The sequence below is a fragment of the Sebastes fasciatus genome, chromosome 1 (assembly GCF_043250625.1).
Source record: "Sebastes fasciatus isolate fSebFas1 chromosome 1, fSebFas1.pri, whole genome shotgun sequence".
Lineage (NCBI taxonomy): Eukaryota > Metazoa > Chordata > Actinopteri > Perciformes > Sebastidae > Sebastes > Sebastes fasciatus.
Genome location: NC_133795.1, coordinates 33,977,941 through 33,996,172, shown reverse-complemented (window position 1 = coordinate 33,996,172; position 18,232 = coordinate 33,977,941). Strand labels below are relative to the sequence as shown.

Sequence of the window (18,232 nt, the reverse complement as noted above, 5' to 3'; positions counted from 1 at the left end):
TGTGTGTGTGTGTGTGTGTGTGTGTGTGTGTGTGTGTGTGTGTGTGTGTGTGGCCCATGTTAGAGTTTGGGATTAAACTAAATCACGTTGTCGAGATGAGAAGTTCATTCCTTACATTTTCTACTTTCAGCTGCTAACTTACATTATGTGTATCAGATGGGGCCATGGAGCTGCTGAGTCATGGTCTGCGCTGTAACGACCACAACTGTTCAGAAGAGGAAAAGGGAGGACCAGAAGGGGCGACTGGCTGGCAGTGTGGTCAACAACAATCGGATCATTATTGTGGCCAAAAGGGCACCTGCTTTGTGTGAGGTAGGTGTGGATTCAGAGGGTGATGTCATGAGACAGCTGGACAATGCAGAGCAAACAGAAGATAATGTTTATCCACTCAAAGTCAGCAGTTTGTGTTATTCTTTTTGCCTTTTTTTATTCTTTAAAATTGGAGCTTGTTGACATTGCGCTGGACAGCTGTTATTTTTTCAGGTTGAGATGGAGCATTTAGAGCTGCTGGCATTTGATTGATGAGCTTCATTCAGACTGTGAAAAGTCAATGACTCAAGTAGAAAGCAGCTCTACCACACACACACCAGCAGAGGTCCCTCTTACCCTGTACAACACTCTGCAGTCTGCAGCTGCTCCCAAGTGACAGCAGGCAACAGCCAGGGACACTAACAGCTGATTTAAGACTGTGTACTAAGTAGTGAATTATTCATCAACATAAGTAAATTCATTTAAATGTGCTAAATAAATAATTATAGACATGTTATACTCTTACTCTTTTAATTTAAGATGTAAAAATTACATTTGGCCTCTAATACTAAAATATTTCTTTTACTGAGAAACGCGTTAAGCGTTTTGTAACATTGCTTTGACTTAAATTACACTGATATTCCCTGAAAGTAGGCGTATAGACTTTCAAACTTTGCAGAGAAAGACAGGATTAAACGGTGAGGAGAACAACGTGCATTGAGGGCCCCATCCACTACTTTGGTCTATTATGTGTCCACAGGCTCCGTCCTTTCCACGCTTCCCATTCATTGTCTATGTAAGCAGCCGTGCAATGTATTCTGGTAGCGTGGCGGTTCGATTCGAGACGGGGCGTCACACTAGCCGCTCCTCATTTGCATAAAGTTGTGGTATAGGCTACTTTATGCAAATCCCGGGCATCCAGTGCGACTCGCCGCCTCTGGAAACTTCCGAGAAACTTTTAAACTAAGCGTTGTCGATCCAAAATAAAGACAGATTCAGCAACTGCATGTCTTAGTTCTCGCATAAAATGTTTTCAGAAACACATTTCAGTAAACTATTTTTTTCGTGATACAAGAAAAGAAAGTTTTCAAACGAGCCGCCATGTTGGTTCCGGGTTGAAACTGGGAGCAGCAGCCCATGAGGGAAAGCGTTCATCCAATCAGGTGCATAGTGCCTACTGTCTAGTGGCAGCCCATCAAGTGTCCAATTCTGGGAAACGAGGCGATCCCTTGCGATAAAATACGCCCCCGTGGACATGTACCATAAGGCTACTTTAAATCCAAATCCACAATGTCAAATCTACTTAATATCAATCAATTATCAATCTAATATCTACAGTGTATATAATACAGTACAATTATCATTCTGAACTGACTGTGCCAGTTTTACATATTCATATTTTATTTTGCACATTGGAGTTAATTTACAACACAACATGTGTTAAAGGAACAACCTCTACACCTGAAATCATTCAAAAATGTAGTGTAACAACTTAATTCTTACTTTCTTTCACCAAGAAGAGAGCAAGCTAGTTTACAGAAGTCATAGGCTGTTGTGGTTCTGACCTAGGCCTATATATAGTCAGGGCTTTGAGCTGTGTCAAAGGCTATAATACTGTAGGCTACAGTCATATTGGCTTATCTCCACAGCACCTTCTGGCCAGACACCCAGCTATTTTCTTTCTTTCTTTACTATATTTTCCGCAAAACATTTGAGCATTGTGATGAAGGTAACACAGTTTATAGTCTAAGTATATAGTATATAAGTCTAATGCAGTGAGGGCCAAAGTGCAAATGTACGACGGAGTATTAGGGCCACATTGAGGGAAAAAACATCTGAGATTTCCAGAATAAAGTCATAATATTATGAGAAAAAGTTGTAATATTACGAGAATAAAGTCATAACTTTACAAGAAAAAAAAGTTTTAATATTACGAGAATAAAGTCATAATATTATGAGAAAAAAGTTGTAACTTTACGAGAAAAAAGTTGCAATATTACGAGAATAAAGTCATAACTTAACGAGAAAGAGTCGTAATGTTACGAGAAAAAAAGTTGTAATATTACAAGAAAAAAAAAGAGAAAAAAAAGAGAATAACCAGTAAAATGACTACTTCTATGACTTTATTCTCGAAATCTCAGATGTATTTTTTTCCCTCAATGTGGCCCTAATACTCCGTCGTACCATAGACCTACAACAATGATAAATACAAATTAAAATATAAACAAAAAACAGTTATTCATTTCCATTTTTAAAAATCCACAGGGAGCCACTGGAGAGGGGCTAAAGAGCTGCAGGTTGCTGACCCCTGACCCCTGACCTAACTGAATCAAACAGGGGATTGGGGGAAAATATTCCAAATATGGTGTTTTTTTTAAAGTTTTCAATAATCAATTTAATCTTAAACTAATTATTAAGAGTGCAACAATGTAGAGTTCCCAGACCTCCAGGTTTATAAACTACAGACTCTCAGCCTCCATCAGCAGCCTGCAGGATGAGCAGCAGCCCCGCGTCATCACGTGACGTGGGGCAGGAAGCGTTAGTTGACGGTGGTGACGGTACCGTTGATGCCACCACGGGGCAGGTTGGTATCCAATTAACTCTGTACGTTGTCTGTCAGCAGCCGCTGCGTGTGTTTCTCCGTGCTTTAGTCTTATGAACAGTTTGTCCATATTGCAGTCGCAGATATAGGAGTTGTGTAGCAGTGTGTGTTAGTACTGTTAGCGGAAGTGGAGTTAGACAGCTAACCAACAGTAGCAGGTGGAACCGTTGGTGAACCGTTGGTTAACCGTTGGTTAAACGTCTCCCCGCCGTTCATCTGTCGGTGTGTGTCCTGTAGAGTAAACCACTACGGGGGAATGACTTGTAACGTTAAATACTAACGAGTGTGTGTCGTTAGAGTTGCTCAACATATAGTTTACATTGACTCCACCGTGTTTGAGATAACATTATGACGCTAACGGACGTTCACGAGCCCAGAGCGGTTGGTTAACGTTAGTTAACGTTCTACTGATGCTGCCTTCATTCCCGCAGCTAATGTGTAGATAATGTTTAGATAATGTTTAGATAGTGACGTGTTTATCACACGTTTGAAACGCCTGACACCGAGAAATAATACCCTCAAGTTGTGCTATTCTGTTTCTTGGTTGTTAGTGAGACTACAGTGACAGTGAGAGGGGGGTTCAGGATCTAGTGCAACACGTGTGAACATGATGCGTTCAGGGACCCTCTTGAACTGGACATGTGTGTTGTTTGTGTTTCCAGCTGATCAGTGTGGTGGTACACCCTCTGTGAGGGTCAGGGGCTGACACACTAACAAGCCTTGCACACAAGCTTGGGTTATCATTAAAACAAAAACCCAAGTGTAATTATTGAGTTTTCAACATAACTTCTCCAGTGTTTCAGAAAACATTCAGACAAACAAACACAAGGCACAAGGCGCTTTCTAATTATACTATGTTTTGACAGGGCAATACATACATTAACTCTCTACAACACCTCACCTCTGTCTAACAGAGAACCCTCAACTCCATAGTTTCTGTCTCAACCAAACTCCATCCTGTTTTAGTCTGTAATATTCTTGCACATGTTGAATTTTGCTCAGCTACATTTGCACATTTACTACCTCAATTATTTTTTATTAAAAAACAAAACACTGTAACTTGGACACACTTGCTAATGTATATAGTGGGTTATTCTGTTTTTATAATTTAGATTTAATTATGCTTGTTGTAGTAGTCAGGTATATTTATAGTGTATTCCAGTATTCTTTATATTTTGTATTCTTTGGCTATATTTCTTTAGGATTGACATGTACATTTTATGTACTGTTCCTGTGCATTGCTTAGATAACCTGCTGCTGTAACAATAATTTCCCAATTTGGGATCAGGGTCTGTAACATATGCTAGAATATCCAAAACTTCTATCCAGAAAGCTTGGATAGTTGGGCAGTCCCATAGGCAATGAAATACGATGCCCTTTGTTCCACATTTACCTCACAGATCAGGGATGATGGGATTCAATTTTGTGTTAACATTTCTGATAATAATTATATTAGAGTCACCGTGACTGTAATAGTGTCCCTGGGCACTGCACATGCTGGCTTGTGTTGTAAAGAGCTCTGAGCTGGTCGCTAGTGACTAGGAAAGTGCTATATAAATGCAGCTCAATTAAAACATACCAGTAATTAAAAATGAATAGAACTGGTGATTGTTTTTCGTCAAGAAAAATGCCGCGGTTCCCGTTACACTTGTACACCCTGAACGGTCCAGCCCAGACTGACATCATACTGTTCCCGTAAAATGCCTAAACCTGAACTCCTACTTGAATGGTACAGCATTGAGTTAGTCACTGTAGCCTACTCATTTTCTATGTGTTATAAATAAAGTTGCGTCGTTTAAGTGCAGTGACTGTGCAGTCGGCTTGTCTTAGCACCGCAAATGTTTTGTTTTAAGTCTCCTTCACATCTGTCCTTGACCTCATGACGTTTTCCGTCAAGGAAAAGTGGTTTTACAGTCTGTGGTTGGAAGTGAAGGTTAATGATTATTAGTCACAAAGCAGGACAGTCGAATGGGCTCACCAGTTTCTTATGATAATGAGTGAATAGTTCAAACATCCCTGGCAGAAGACTCATGTTATTTACTGCAGACCACTTGGGTGTGACAAATGTGACCACAAAGATTCAAACAGGATGCAGCCTCATCCCTGCAGTGCTTTCTTCAGTGATCAACAAAGCTGCTCAGTCCTTAGACACGTCATCATTGTACATGTGTGTACTGGTTAATGTGGTTTTGCTTGGAAGTTGGCACGCTGATGTTTAATTGCTAAGAAATTCCTTGAGGAAATTTCCATTTCGCCAGAATAAAGGTCAGTGGTCAGTTGAGGGTCATGTGTGACGGCCCCTTAAGGAGTAGAGAAGATGCCCTTTTTGGCTCACTCTGCATGGCAAGTTTGATGGATGGATGGATGGATGAGTCAATTTGGACCGTGTATGTGGTTTGAGGGAAGATTTTCTACGCTGATAGAAAATAAAAGCAGCTTCTGATTGAGCAGGAGTCATGTGTTGGAATTAACTGGATAAAGTCTGGGGAAAAGCTGCACGGGAATTAACTCAAATGCTGAATGAAGATAGTGTCTTTTCAGATGATATGCCACTGAATTGATTCCTGCAGTGAAATAAGCAGAAAAAGTAATCGCCTGGAAGCCAATAGAGGAAGAGATAAGAGTACAAGTGGTATGTAGGTTAAAAAGTACGACAGAGTATTTGGGCCACATTGAGCAAAAAAAACAGCAATCTGAGATTTCGAGAATAAAGTCATAAGATTACAAGAATAAAGTCATAGGTTTACCAGAAAAAAAGTTGGAGTATTATGAGAATAAAGTCATAATATTATAAAGAAGTAATTTTACGTGTTATTTTAGAGGGGAAATAGAGCAGTGTGTCGTCTGTGTGAAAATGAGGAATGTGGAGCATCTTGTGAAGTTATACTTTAGTATAGGTTTCACAAATAATACTTAATAAGTATCAGGACCTTGAAAAGATTGTGCAAGAAACTGCTTTTATTCCGAAGAAAGAACCACACAGACCTGGGGGAAATTGCCTCTATTGTGGAGGAGGAAATGACTCTTTTTCTCGTCATATTACGACTTTTTTCTCGTAAAGTTATGACTTTATTCTCGTAATATTATGACTTTTTTTTCTTGAAATAGTATGACTTTATTCTCATTAAATTACGATAACATTTTCCAGCTGCCCTGTGTATTTTAATAATATTCATATAACATGTGACAAGTGTTATTGTATTGTTAAAAAAAACTAACAGGTATTTTGTCTGCAGTAATCTTTAACAAAGTAAATCCAACCTAAAATGTAGCTGTTGTTGAAACAGTCAGCACTCATGAGGTGGCCTTTGCTGTTTGCGTTGTCGCTGTGCAAACATGAATGTGTAATGCAGGGTTTCCAGATGTTGCATCCAGTCATAAAATGAGCGTCATACCGTGGGTGTCCTGTTCAACGTGTACAATTTTCAGTCTACTTAGAGAGAGAGAGGGGAAAATAAAATGTCCTCTGTCATTAATCAGGTTTATAACATCTAGACCTCGGCTTTAACTATAGCGCTATAATGCTACGCAGCTGCAAAAATACAGCTGACACAAACTGAGATTCCTCACTTTTTGTGGTGGTTTTTCATATAACAAATGTCAGTGAAGGTAGTAATGAAGACATATTATCTACACCGAGACACTGATCATTTGAAATGTGTGTTCGTGTCCCATTTGCATTTTGTTTTACACATTGTAGTGAGTAGAGTTCAGTAAGTGCCTTGAGAAGAATTTACCTCTGACTCCAATAGAGTGGTGCAGGGATGACATATTTTTGTCGGCCAACCAGGAAGCTAGCATCGCCCTGGTTCCCTCGACAAAACGCCAATGGTATGTTTCCATTGGATTTTGGATTATCGCAAGAAATAAGCTATGTGATAGACATGTTTATGATACATGTTTTGTTCAGCAAGATAATCTTCACAAATGAACACTGGGTTTCAGGAGTCATTCCTGCACCACTCTACTCTGTTTGCCTGTTCTCATATCCTTTATAATACCTTATATGCTCCAGATGTTGAATGAATTGAATATTGAAGCCCAAGAAAAATGTACATGAAAAGTTAGGCATGAAAAAAAAAATGGTCAAAAGGTCAAAGTTAGGACTTTACCATGAGTATTTTTATTTTCATCATGCCGCCTACCCTTTAACTCTTTTGTTTCGGATGGGAATGGGGATTCCACAATTGAAGGACCGATTACAGGTGCATAATTTTCCCTGAGCAGTTTTGACCTTTTTCAGACATTAACATTTCAAGATGTGGTTTAAAGTGGAACTCCACCGATTTTACGCATCAAAGTCTGATGACGCAAAAAGCCTGAAGCTTTTCCAGTTAAAGCTGCAGTGGGTAGAATTGGTGCAAATATGATTTAAAAAAAGTTATTTTTATAAAACGGTCACTATATCCTGACAGTAGTGCATGAGACACACGCCTCTGTGTTCTCCGGTGCTCCTAATGGCATCTGCAAGATTTCACAGACCGGAGGAAAACAACCGATCAGAGCCGAGATGGAGCCTACCGTCTCTGAGCAGCTGGCAATCACTCGCGAACTCCGGATGTTTCTGAAAACATTTGAGGAGAGAAATAGGCATTACAGTAACAGAATATTGATTCATGTTTGATCAGCGCTGCCTAGTTTGACCGTTTGATTGGAGTTCACGATTGATTGACAGCTGCCTCCGTTGAATGAACAGTCAATAGGAACACTCTCTCTCTGAACTGACCTGTGATTGGCCAAAGTCTCCCGTCACGGCTAGATTTATTAAAGCCTGAAAACAGAGCCATGAGGAGGTGCAGAAGTCTAGTTTTCTCTCAGAACACTTGAATTACAATATGCTGAAAGGTTATTATGGAACTTTTGCCCAATGATGCCAAAAACGTTCTGCCCACTGCAGGTTTAAGAGCAAGATTGCATTTTTTGCACAATGCATTCAATATAAACAAAAAAAAAATATATATATATATATATATATATATATATATGTGTGACCAGACATGGTGTCCAGATAACTTCGGCTGCAAATCTTTGAAACTATTGGGACCCTGATGCCTTCAATAAATGACAGCAGTTAAATCAGAGCGAGCTTTACTCTCTTGCCCAACATTGACTCGATATTGCTTTAATACTGGCCTCTCTGTACTGGTTGCTTGCCAAATGCAGAATTGATTTTTTTTTAGATTCTTTAACTCCCTTACAAGGCATTATATATTTTTTGATTGCTTACTGATTTCCTCAGACAGCAGCACACAGGTGTAGTTTTTGGCCATTCTGCATCACTCACAGGCCTACACAGGTAAAATGTAATCTGTTTAAATCGCAGCATCACTAATACACATGTTAACCGCTGTTGTTGTTGATTGGCCACATCTGGTCGGGTGTTTTTAAGTGTAACAAGCTTGAGGAGATTTGCGTTTCACTCTGTCACTTTTCTTTTGAAAACTGGGTGTGTATTTGAGTGATCACTAAATTGTGTTGCTGTGAACTGACGCAGTTGTCTTGGCACACAGTCCCTACAACTCTGTGTCTTTTGTGTGCGTGTTCTGAGTTTTATTGAACACACTTTTTTCTCACTTATCCCCCTCCCAAATATCTGACTGAAGATTTTGCCTTTGCTGCAGCCGTTCCTATCTTGCTAAATACATTACCTTTGGGTCATTTCAAAATCATCGAGTTGATCAGACTTCCCAGCACTCACTTTATCAACAGTAGAACAGTTTGGGAAGCTCCATGCCCCTGAGCAAAGTGCAAAGTCTACTCCCCTGCTCCGCCAGTATACTAACCACTCATCATTACGCTCATGACAATATTACTGCACACCATCACCAGCTCTCTCAAGGGACTTGACAGCTGGAGAGTCATTTATTGCTTATCTATTTTTTCTTTGGAGATTTGTGTAAGTTCCAGTATATTTCATGGCTATATTAACTTTTTTACTTTCATAGTGTTCAAATTATTATCTATATTGGCTCTTGTTGATGTTTAAATGTGACTTTTAAGTTTAGTTGTTCTATGTTTATGGATTTTTCACATTGCAAAAGAAATACAGCAGTATCTTTTTGCATGTGTACACTGATAAAAATGTGAATGGGACTTTATTTCTCAGTTGTAGCTTGTGGAATTCTTAAGGCAAAGTCTATTTCATTTAGTTTTGGGGACAGAGCGACCTTCATGTTTAATTTGCTTTTTTATCACAAACATTTAGAGCTGAAAAAATTGGCTGATCATTCAATTAGTTGATCGACAGAATATTGATCAGCAACTTGATTGTTGTTGATGATAGATTGCCACAAATGCAAAAGATTTGCTCTCTTGATTGTGATAGATTGCTGCTTTTTTTTGTCATATGTGGTGATAAACTGAACATCTTTGGGTTTTGGACTGTTGGTCAGATAAAAGACATTTGAATACATTACACCACATTATTATAGACATGTTTCACTATTTCATTTTATAGATAAAACAAGCAATCAAAGAAAATAATCTGCAGATTAATCGGTAGTAAAAGATAATCGTTATTTGCAACCCTACAGACAAACATGTAATGCTTGGTGTCGGATCATATGTTTAGCTTTGATACGATGTCTTATTTGCTCCGTGGTGCTGGATAATTGCCTACATGTAATATGTCTCATTCCTGTGTTCATACAGGAGTTTGGACGGTTAGGACCAGAGCATGTTTGGGACTGTGGTCCTGCTTCTGGTCACTCTGTGTGCCCAGGGAGGAAATGGCGAGGAGAAAACGGAGGCACAGAGACCCGGCCATGTTTCGGTGGTGATAGTGGGAGGAACAGGTGACCTGGCGAAGAAGTACCTGTGGCAAGGCTTCTTCGAGCTGTACGTTAACCAGATCAGTAGCGGAAACACATTCTCCTTCCACGCCGGAGGACTGTCACCTGCCGACCAGGCCACACCGGTCTTCTTTGAGATCCTAAAGGCGGTGTCCTGCTCAAAGGATGCATCACAGGAGCGCTGCGCTCTGCTGAGAGAGCAGTTCCTGCGACTCGCACAATATCGACAGCTGAAGACCCTAGAGGACTACCAGGAGCTGGCCAAGCACATTGAGCGAGAGCTTCAACAAGAGGGAATAGCGGAGGCAGGGAGGCTCTTCTACCTCTCAGTACCAGCATTTGCTTATGCAGATATTGCTGATAAGATAAATAATACTTGCAGGCCGACCGGCGGGGCGTGGCTGAGGGTGGTGCTAGAGAAACCTTTCGGACATGACTACAGGAGTGCTCAGGTACTTGCAACTCAGCTTGGGAGCTCCTTGAAGGATGAAGAGATGTACAGAATTGACCATTACCTGGGGAAGCAGGTAAGGAAATCCTACACAGTGTGTGCCTGTCACCCATGACTCTGTAATTGTAGATTGTTTGATTTCATGGTATGTTTCTCTGCTTTTTGTGAAAAGGTGGTTGCAAAGATACTTCCATTCAGAATAGAGAACAAGAAGTTTCTGGATCCCATCTGGAACAAGCACCACATCGACAGAGTGGAGATCATAATGAAAGAGACCCTCGATGTTAAAGGTGATTAAAAATTGCGTTGATAATGTTGTAATTAAAGGAACAGTGTGTAACATTTAGGAGTAAACATTTAGTTAAAGCTGCAGTGGGTAGAAATGGAGCAAATGTGATTTTTATGAAGTTATTTTTATAAAACGGTCACTATATCCTGACGGTAGTGCATGAGGCAGGTAATCTGAAAAAAAATCATGTGCCTCTGATGTCCTCTGGTGCTCCTAATGACATCTGCAGGATTTCACAGACCGGAGGAAAACAACCAATTAGAGCCAAGCTGGAGCCTGCCATCCAGCTGAGTTGGCTGTCAATCACTCGCGAACTCCGATCAAATGGTCAGACTAGGCAGCGCTGATCAAATATGAATTAATAATCTGTTACTGTAATGCCTATTTCCCACCTCTAATGTTTTCAGAAACATCTTGTAGTGTATTCTTTAGCTGTAAAATGAGAAAGTTTGTGACCCGGCCGCCATGTTGAGATCAGTTGAGGAAATACCAAGCACCGCCCACCAGCCAAAGCACAGCCAATAGGAATGCGCTCTCTCTCTGAAATGACCTGTGATTGGCCAAAGTCTCCCGTCATGGGCTAGATTTTCTAAATCCTGAAAACAGAGCCATGATGAGGTGCAGAAGTCTAGTTTTCTCTCAGAACACTTGAATTACAATATGCTGAAAGGTTATTATGGATTTTTTGTCCAATGATGCCAAAAACATTCTGCCTACTGCAGGTTTAACATTTAGTTGCAATCTGCAACCTCACAGCTAGATGTCACCAGACACACACCTTACACACTAGACCTTTTAAGTGTTTTGAGATATGAACAACTTGCAAGAATTCTTAACAAACAATCATGTGTTTGTGTCTTTAAGGTCGTATTCCCTTCTATGACCAATACGGGGTGATCAGAGATGTGCTACAGAACCACCTGACTGAGGTCATGACCCTGTTGACCACGAGGCTTCCCATGAATCTGAGCAGCAGCGAAGAAATCCTACAAAACAAGCTGCAGATCTTCCGTTCTCTGCTGCCTTTAGGAAAAGATCAAGCTGTGGTCGGCCAGTACCAAGCATACAAAACAGCAGTTCAACAGGAGATGAATAACACAAAACATCATGTCAGTTTCACACCAACATATGCAGGTGACAGCTTTTCTTTTTAATCACGATGTGTTCTTCTACTGTTGCAAAACACTTGCTATACAACACAAATAGTTCTTCTAATAAGTGATCCTGTTTGTGTCTTTCAGCTGTGTTGGCGCACATCGATGACGCCCAGTATGAAGGTGTGCCAATTCTTTTGATCTCAGGGAAGATGTTAGATGAACGGGTGGGATATGCACGCATACTTTTCAAGAATGACATCTTTTGTCTTCAGAACCACAACAGCGTTCACTGCAAGCCCAAACAGATAGTGTTCTACTTTGGGCATGGCAGCCTTCAATATCCAGCAATTCTTGTGAGTAAGAATTTATTCAGGCCAGTTTTAAAGGACGGTGAGTGGAAGGAAGTGACGGAGCATAAAGATGTCAATATTCTAGGTTTACCTATTTCAGACTATTATGTGCAAACTCCAACAGAGCAGAGGGAAGCCTACTCAGAACTTATTTCTCACATTTTTGCTGGACGTAAGAATAGTTTCATTAGTGCTGAAAACCTGCTGGCTTCCTGGGGCTTATGGACACCACTGCTCAGTAGCCTAGCCAGCACTTTACCCCGCATTTACCCCGGGGGTGCCGACAACGGAGACATGCTGGATGTCCATGTGAAAGGGAAAAACATTGGCTACAACAGCGAGGTGGTGATAATCAGCCCCGATCAGATGGGTGCCATGTCAGCAAACGGTTTCCAGGTGACGCAGGGCAAATTTCGTAGTGCTGACATGGTGTCGGCCTGGGCCGAGGAGCTGGTGGAGAGGCTCGCTGCAGACATTCAGGAAGCGGCAGAGGCAGCGGTGCGCGAGGGTGGTGTTTTCCATCTCGCCCTCTCTGGTGGGTCCTCTCCCCTCGCTCTGTTCCACAGGTTGGCTCTGCACCACTTCTCCTTCCCCTGGAGGGACACCCATGTGTGGATGGTGGACGAGCGATGTGTGCCGCTGACCGAACTGGAGTCGAACTTCCACAACCTGCACGACCATCTGCTGCAACACGTGAGGATCCCCTATTACAACATCCACCCCATGCCAGTGCAGCTCAACCAGCGTCTATGTGTGGAGGAGGACGGAGGAGCGCTGCTGTACGAGAACGATCTCAGCAAGTTAGTCAACGGCTCCAGCTTCCACTTTGTACTGCTGGGAGTCGGCTACGACAGCCACACGGCCTCTCTGTTCCCTGGCAGTAAAGCGGGTGAACTTGGGGAGCGTCTGGTGGCCCTCACCGAGAGCCCCGTCAAGCCTCACCAACGCATGAGCCTCACTTTCAGTGCCATTAACCGAGCTCGCACGGTTGCTCTTTTAGTGATGGGCAAAGGCAAGCATGAACTGATCACCCAGCTGAGCCGAGTGAAGGACAACCCAGACAAGTGGCCTGTCACCGGGGTGAATCCTGCCGACGGCAGACTCGTTTGGTATATAGACTATGATGCACTTTTAGGATAGGAATTACATTCCTAACTTTCAATCAGACACATGTTTGTTGGAGCTGCTTTAATTGGACAGTGTGTGTGAAATGCATATGCAGACTTTTTATGGTTTATCGAAGCCCAATCATGTGTGAGATTAGTGGAAATCTAGACAAATACAAGTATACGTGTCTAGTTTACAAAGTACAGGGTATGTAGCACTATATGCATATCTGATGTCGTAAACATCTGGTGCCAAAAACAAATTCCAACAAACAGAAAAACATATTTACTTATAATCTAAGTGCTTGTATGATCTAGGGCCGTCCCGAATACCATTTTTTAGGCTTCGAAGCTTCAGTTAGAAATATTCGAAGGTAGTCAAAGCTTCGCGGCACAACGCTGTTCTTCTGTCTGTCTGTAGATGTGGATTTATACTTTATTATTACATACTTACATATAAATAAAAAAAATAAATGAAGCATTCAAATACTGATTTGGAAGCATTCGGGTCAGCCCTAGTATGATCTCAGGTGATTTTGTGAACTTGCAGATAGGCTGTTCACTGTGTAATTACTACACTTGATTGTATGTTTTTATATTTTTGAGAGGCAGTCACCCACTTAAAATGTCATCGGTGAGTTAATAAAGAGCGAGTGTGACTGGTCCCATTAATAATATATTGTCTTTGTATGTTAATAACAGAAATACAAACGTTTGTTATTGAAATGTATCAGGTAATTCAAGATATTTGGTGCTTCACTAATAAAAAATTAAAAAAAGCACATTCCTGACCCATTCACATTCCACTTAGAAAATTCAATACCGGTGGTCTTTAGGTGCTTTTTATACATGGAGTCCAAACAGGAGCAGCTTTATTTCAATCAATAGGTTGATTTATAATCCTTTGAATTAAAGTGCTACTGAGTTTCAGCAGTTGTGTTATTGTGCCTTTGTTTGATCCATCTTGATGGGCGTTAGTGTTTCAGCTGAAGAGAGGAGACAATGTCCCGCATATCATACAAAACAACAGTATAAGTCTGTGAAGAACAATTTTAAAAGAGACTGAAAAATAGTCTGATGTACTGTAAATACATCTACAAAATATGTTCTCATGCACTGTAAGGTGAGCACTTGGATGCATCACATTGGCTTGGTGATGCATCTAAGGTGATGTAATATTGAAGGTGCTAAATTCGATATCAAGAGCATTAATATAGCATCAAACATCTATTTTCTATGTAAAGATATTGAGGAGTAATGTCTACCTGAACAGAGAATGAAGTCGCTCTCCCGCAGGCTCACCGTCACCTTGTAGAGAGCCGTTGAGAGGCAACACAAATCCTACCAATCCCGTATTTAGCACCTTTAAATTATTTCCTACATGTGTTTTGATTTTCATTCCAATTTTCCAGTTGTTTTAAAATTTGGCTCATACGGTTTGAAAGTTACAAACTGATTGAAATTGAAACAATACCTTTTAATTTTCCTGCTATAATCTGTTGCTTTAATTTTCAATGAGGAAAAAAAATCACATTCAGTACTGTAATGATAATTATACACTGAATCTACAGTGTAAAGTACATATTTACTAGCTTTCTATGACTGTTACATGAAACAAATGTCCAACAAATAAAAAGCAAACAGCTTTAAAAATTGAGACAAACACCTGTTTGATGAGGTTTGTTCTGAAGTGGGCATTAAAGAGTGAGAAGGATTAAGTCTCTTTCCCATGGTTTAAAGTTACCAGCGGCCGGTGGCATGGAAACCTCATGAAATCTTAATTACGTTGAGTATCAGATGTCAACGTGGGACAGCTGGACTGCTTTTACTGCTCATTGTTTCTGCTCGGGTCCGTCACAAGCTTCCTGTTAGTCAACCAGAGTCGTCCTCTCACCAAGAAAAACCCTGAACAGACACAAGCAGGTGTTATTCCTTTGAACAGAAGATCCAGTGTATGAATGAGCCCATATAATTTAGAGGAAATGTACTTCACCTGTACTGAAAATAGAAGCGACAGTTAGAATAAGGGACATGTAGTACAGCTCAGGGGTGGTTTTGGCCTGTGAATATACATACGTAAATCATTTTGATGCTGCAGTTTCTCCATAGAACTTCATGATAACACATCAGTCTTTGTCTTACACATGCTGCTGCTCTCAGAGTCAGGATGGCAGTGCATAGTCCTTGTCCGCATGTCAGCAGCCCAAACACATGATAGGAGGCCCACAAGCTCTGAGGAACTGGGTCTATCAATGTGAATATCACCGAAAAACCTATTGAAAGAGTTGAAGTTATGTCCGTATTAATCCTTTTTTTGCTTGTCGTATGTTATGCATGTTTTTGAAATGTGTCTGATGTGATGGGATTTACCTGAAGCTACGAAGGACAAGGCGATCGAGGCTGACAGGTTGTTCAGAAGGGGCTGCCTGCAGTATCTTGAGGATGTTGGCCTTTAAACAAAAAAGTGTTTAACGTCACGTTGTACAAATTACCCATGAGCTCTGCTGCTCGATGCCATCACCTGTGTCCTAGTTACCTTCCCATGACGTAGAGCTGAGGGACCAGGACGAGCGCCGCAAACACTGCATTCACTATTTGACTACAAATGGAATAAAACACAAGTAGTATAACCTGTAGCAATGACAGTTTGAATTAACACACATGGTATTTTTGTATCCGATCAAAACAGAAACATGACTTATGAAAAACAGCACTTACAATTTTAACCTCTGATTCTTTGGTATCCATCTGCTGCTATGATACGCCATGAAGATCAGCATGTAGAGAAACATGGATGTTACACACTCAGGCCGACTATACTGTAACACTACTCCTGATGGACGTGTTCACCTGAAGAACTGCCAACAGCTCTAAATGTGAGCCGGACGAAGGATTGTGTTTCACGCTGCACGTGTACAGAGACTTCTGCTGCATATTGTATTCCCTGGGAGCTCAACATCTGCACATAAATTTAAGCTTGAAGATTAGGTTATGTGTTTGATCAAAGCTGGCAGTATTAAAGTGTTAAATATGCAATATACTCATAAAATCTAACAATGAAGCCCTCTATTGCCCCTCCTTAGCATGTGCCAAATAGATGCAGGCGACAACATATCTCCCCATATGGACACGCAATGAAACGTCCAGCGAGATTGGAGTAAATATGATTAAAAAAAGTTATTTTTACAAAACGGTCGCTATATCGTGACAGTAGTACATTAAACATGTAACCTGAAAAAAATCATGTGCCTCTGTGTCCTCCGGTGTCCTCCGATGTCCTCTGGTGCTCCTAATGGCATCTGCAAGATTTCACAGACCGGAGGAAAACAAGCAGTAAGAGCTGATTTGAGGTCCGCTGTCCAGCTGCTGTCTATGAGAGCCGGCTGTCAATCACTCGCAAACTCCGACCAAACGGTCAAACTAGGCAGCGCTGATCAAATATGAATCAATATTATGTTACATTAATGCCTATTTCTCTCCTCAAATGTTTTCAGAATCATCTTGTAGTGCACGGTTTAGCTGTAAAATTAGAAAGTTTGTGACGCGCCCGCCATTGTGAAATCTGTTGAAGGAACGCCTTCAGTGTTTTCCAATCCGCGTACTTCCGTACTTACACTTACTATTTTGAGTGCATAAGTGCGTTCACACTGTGATTCATTCAAAGCCTTTCGCTCCTTTGTGGAGCATAGGCCGTTGACCACAGTCCGCCAGAGTCTTTTGTCCTGGGCTTTCCTCTCCAGTTGTTTCCATGTCAGCCCGCTCTGTGTGATGTCCGTGTCAAGGTCCCTGCGCCAGGTGTTCTTGGGCCGGCCTCTCCTTCTTTTGCCTTGTGGGTTCCATCTAAGGGCCTGCCTGGTGATGCTGGTACCGGGTTTCCGGAGTGTATGGCCAATCCATCCCCATCTCCTTCTCCTGATCTCTTCTTCAACAGGTTTTTGACCTGTTCTTTGCCAAAGATCATTGTTACTGATGGTATCCGGCCAGTGGATGTTTAAGATGCGCCTCAGGCAGTTGTTTATGAATGTTTGTACTTTTGTTGTTGTGGTCTTTGTTGTCCTCCACGTCTCTGAACCATAGAGGAGTATTGGTTTAATGTTGGAGTTGAAGAGTCTGAGCTTTGTCCGCCGGCTGATTTCTTTGGAGCTCCAGATGTTCTTTAGTTGTATGAATGAAGCCCTTGCCTTGCCGATTCTGGCTCTGACATCTGCATCCGTTCCGCCCTGTTTATTGATGACACTACCGAGGTATGTAAAGGCTTCTACTTCTTCCAGTGCTGTTCCCTCCAAGGTCACTGAGTCTTCACTGGTTGTGTTGACCTTGAGGACTTTACTTTTTCCTTTATGGATGTTGAGGCCTATTTGTGATGATGTGTCTGCCAGTATTGTTGTCTTTTCTTGCATCTGTTGTCGCACTGTGAAGCACGGTAAAATGCAGCGCACTCGAAGTACCCGGATGTTGTACTCAAAGCGGTCAAATCGTTCAGTGTGGAACGCTGGACACTTTTCACACTCAATTGTCGCCATCTTGGCTACGTAGCAGAAGGGGCAGGACCACGACCACTGTTCAAACATGTGAAAATGGCGGCAGATGATGCAGGAGCCTTTGCGGTGCTGAACAACATACCTTAAAGATGTCTATGGGCTACGTAGATAACAGAATAAAACAGTACGTAAACATACCGGTGCATTATCAGCCAACAGGAGGACACATCGTAGGCGGAGGCAGCGACGACGTTGGAAACGTAATTTCCACTTTGCTTTCATTTTCTGTGTATTCTTGATCAACAAAGCAGGCAGATATTTTGGCGGGTAGTTGACGGGTAAAACCTGAAGGAGGCAACAATGCAACACAAAGGATGCCAGCTGCCGTAAAACCTTGAAGAAGAAGATATTTTGGCGAGTAGCGAGCCGCGGTGAAATGTTGCGATCGTTATTTCCGGTAAGCGCACCGCATAGTATTCGATTTGAGACGACCCTACCCCCGTTGAAATTCACACACTACTCAAGTAAGTACAGAGTGCACACAGTGCACTACATTGAAGTGTACTTATGGAAGTACGTGGATTGGAACACACTGCAAGTTCTGGTCACATGACCGGAGCACAGCCAATAGGAACGCTCTCTCAATGAAATGACCTGTGATTGGTCAATAGATTGCTAGATGTTTTAAAGCCTGAAAACAGAGCCATGAGGAGGTGCGGAAGACTCGTTTTCTCTCAGAATACTTGAATTACAATATGCCGAAAGGTTATTATGGACTTTTAGCCGAATGATGCCAAAAAATATACTGCCTACTGC

At 41.5% G+C, this 18,232-nt stretch overlaps 2 protein-coding genes across 6 annotated transcripts; one reads left to right on the top strand and one right to left on the bottom strand.

Annotated features, from left to right (window-relative positions):
• The first annotated feature begins 190 nt into the window (after positions 1 to 190).
• Positions 191 to 13,865, top strand: h6pd (hexose-6-phosphate dehydrogenase (glucose 1-dehydrogenase)). Of its 5 annotated transcripts, none has more exons than XM_074645016.1 (5): positions 191 to 312; positions 9,503 to 10,169; positions 10,266 to 10,383; positions 11,247 to 11,516; positions 11,624 to 13,865. In XM_074645016.1, the coding sequence occupies exons 2-5, from the start codon at positions 9,528 to 9,530 to the stop codon at positions 12,967 to 12,969; spliced, it is 2,376 nt and encodes a 791-aa protein (XP_074501117.1). In that variant the 5' UTR covers positions 191 to 312; positions 9,503 to 9,527; the 3' UTR covers positions 12,970 to 13,865. The 5 variants fall into 5 exon arrangements, with proteins under 5 accessions (XP_074501117.1, XP_074501107.1, XP_074501126.1 ...); XM_074645006.1 differs by lacking the exon at positions 191 to 312 and adding an exon at positions 2,664 to 2,833; XM_074645025.1 differs by lacking the exon at positions 191 to 312 and adding an exon at positions 8,031 to 8,147.
• LOC141773237 (uncharacterized) lies at positions 11,844 to 16,545 on the bottom strand. The gene is made up of 6 exons (XM_074645069.1): positions 15,654 to 16,545; positions 15,472 to 15,534; positions 15,306 to 15,385; positions 15,078 to 15,208; positions 14,929 to 14,995; positions 11,844 to 14,840 (listed from the first exon to the last, which is right to left on the bottom strand). Exons 1-6 carry the CDS (start codon positions 15,725 to 15,727, stop codon positions 14,761 to 14,763), a joined length of 495 nt encoding a protein of 164 aa, XP_074501170.1. The 5' UTR covers positions 15,728 to 16,545; the 3' UTR covers positions 11,844 to 14,760.
• Between the last annotated feature and the right edge of the window lie 1,687 nt (positions 16,546 to 18,232).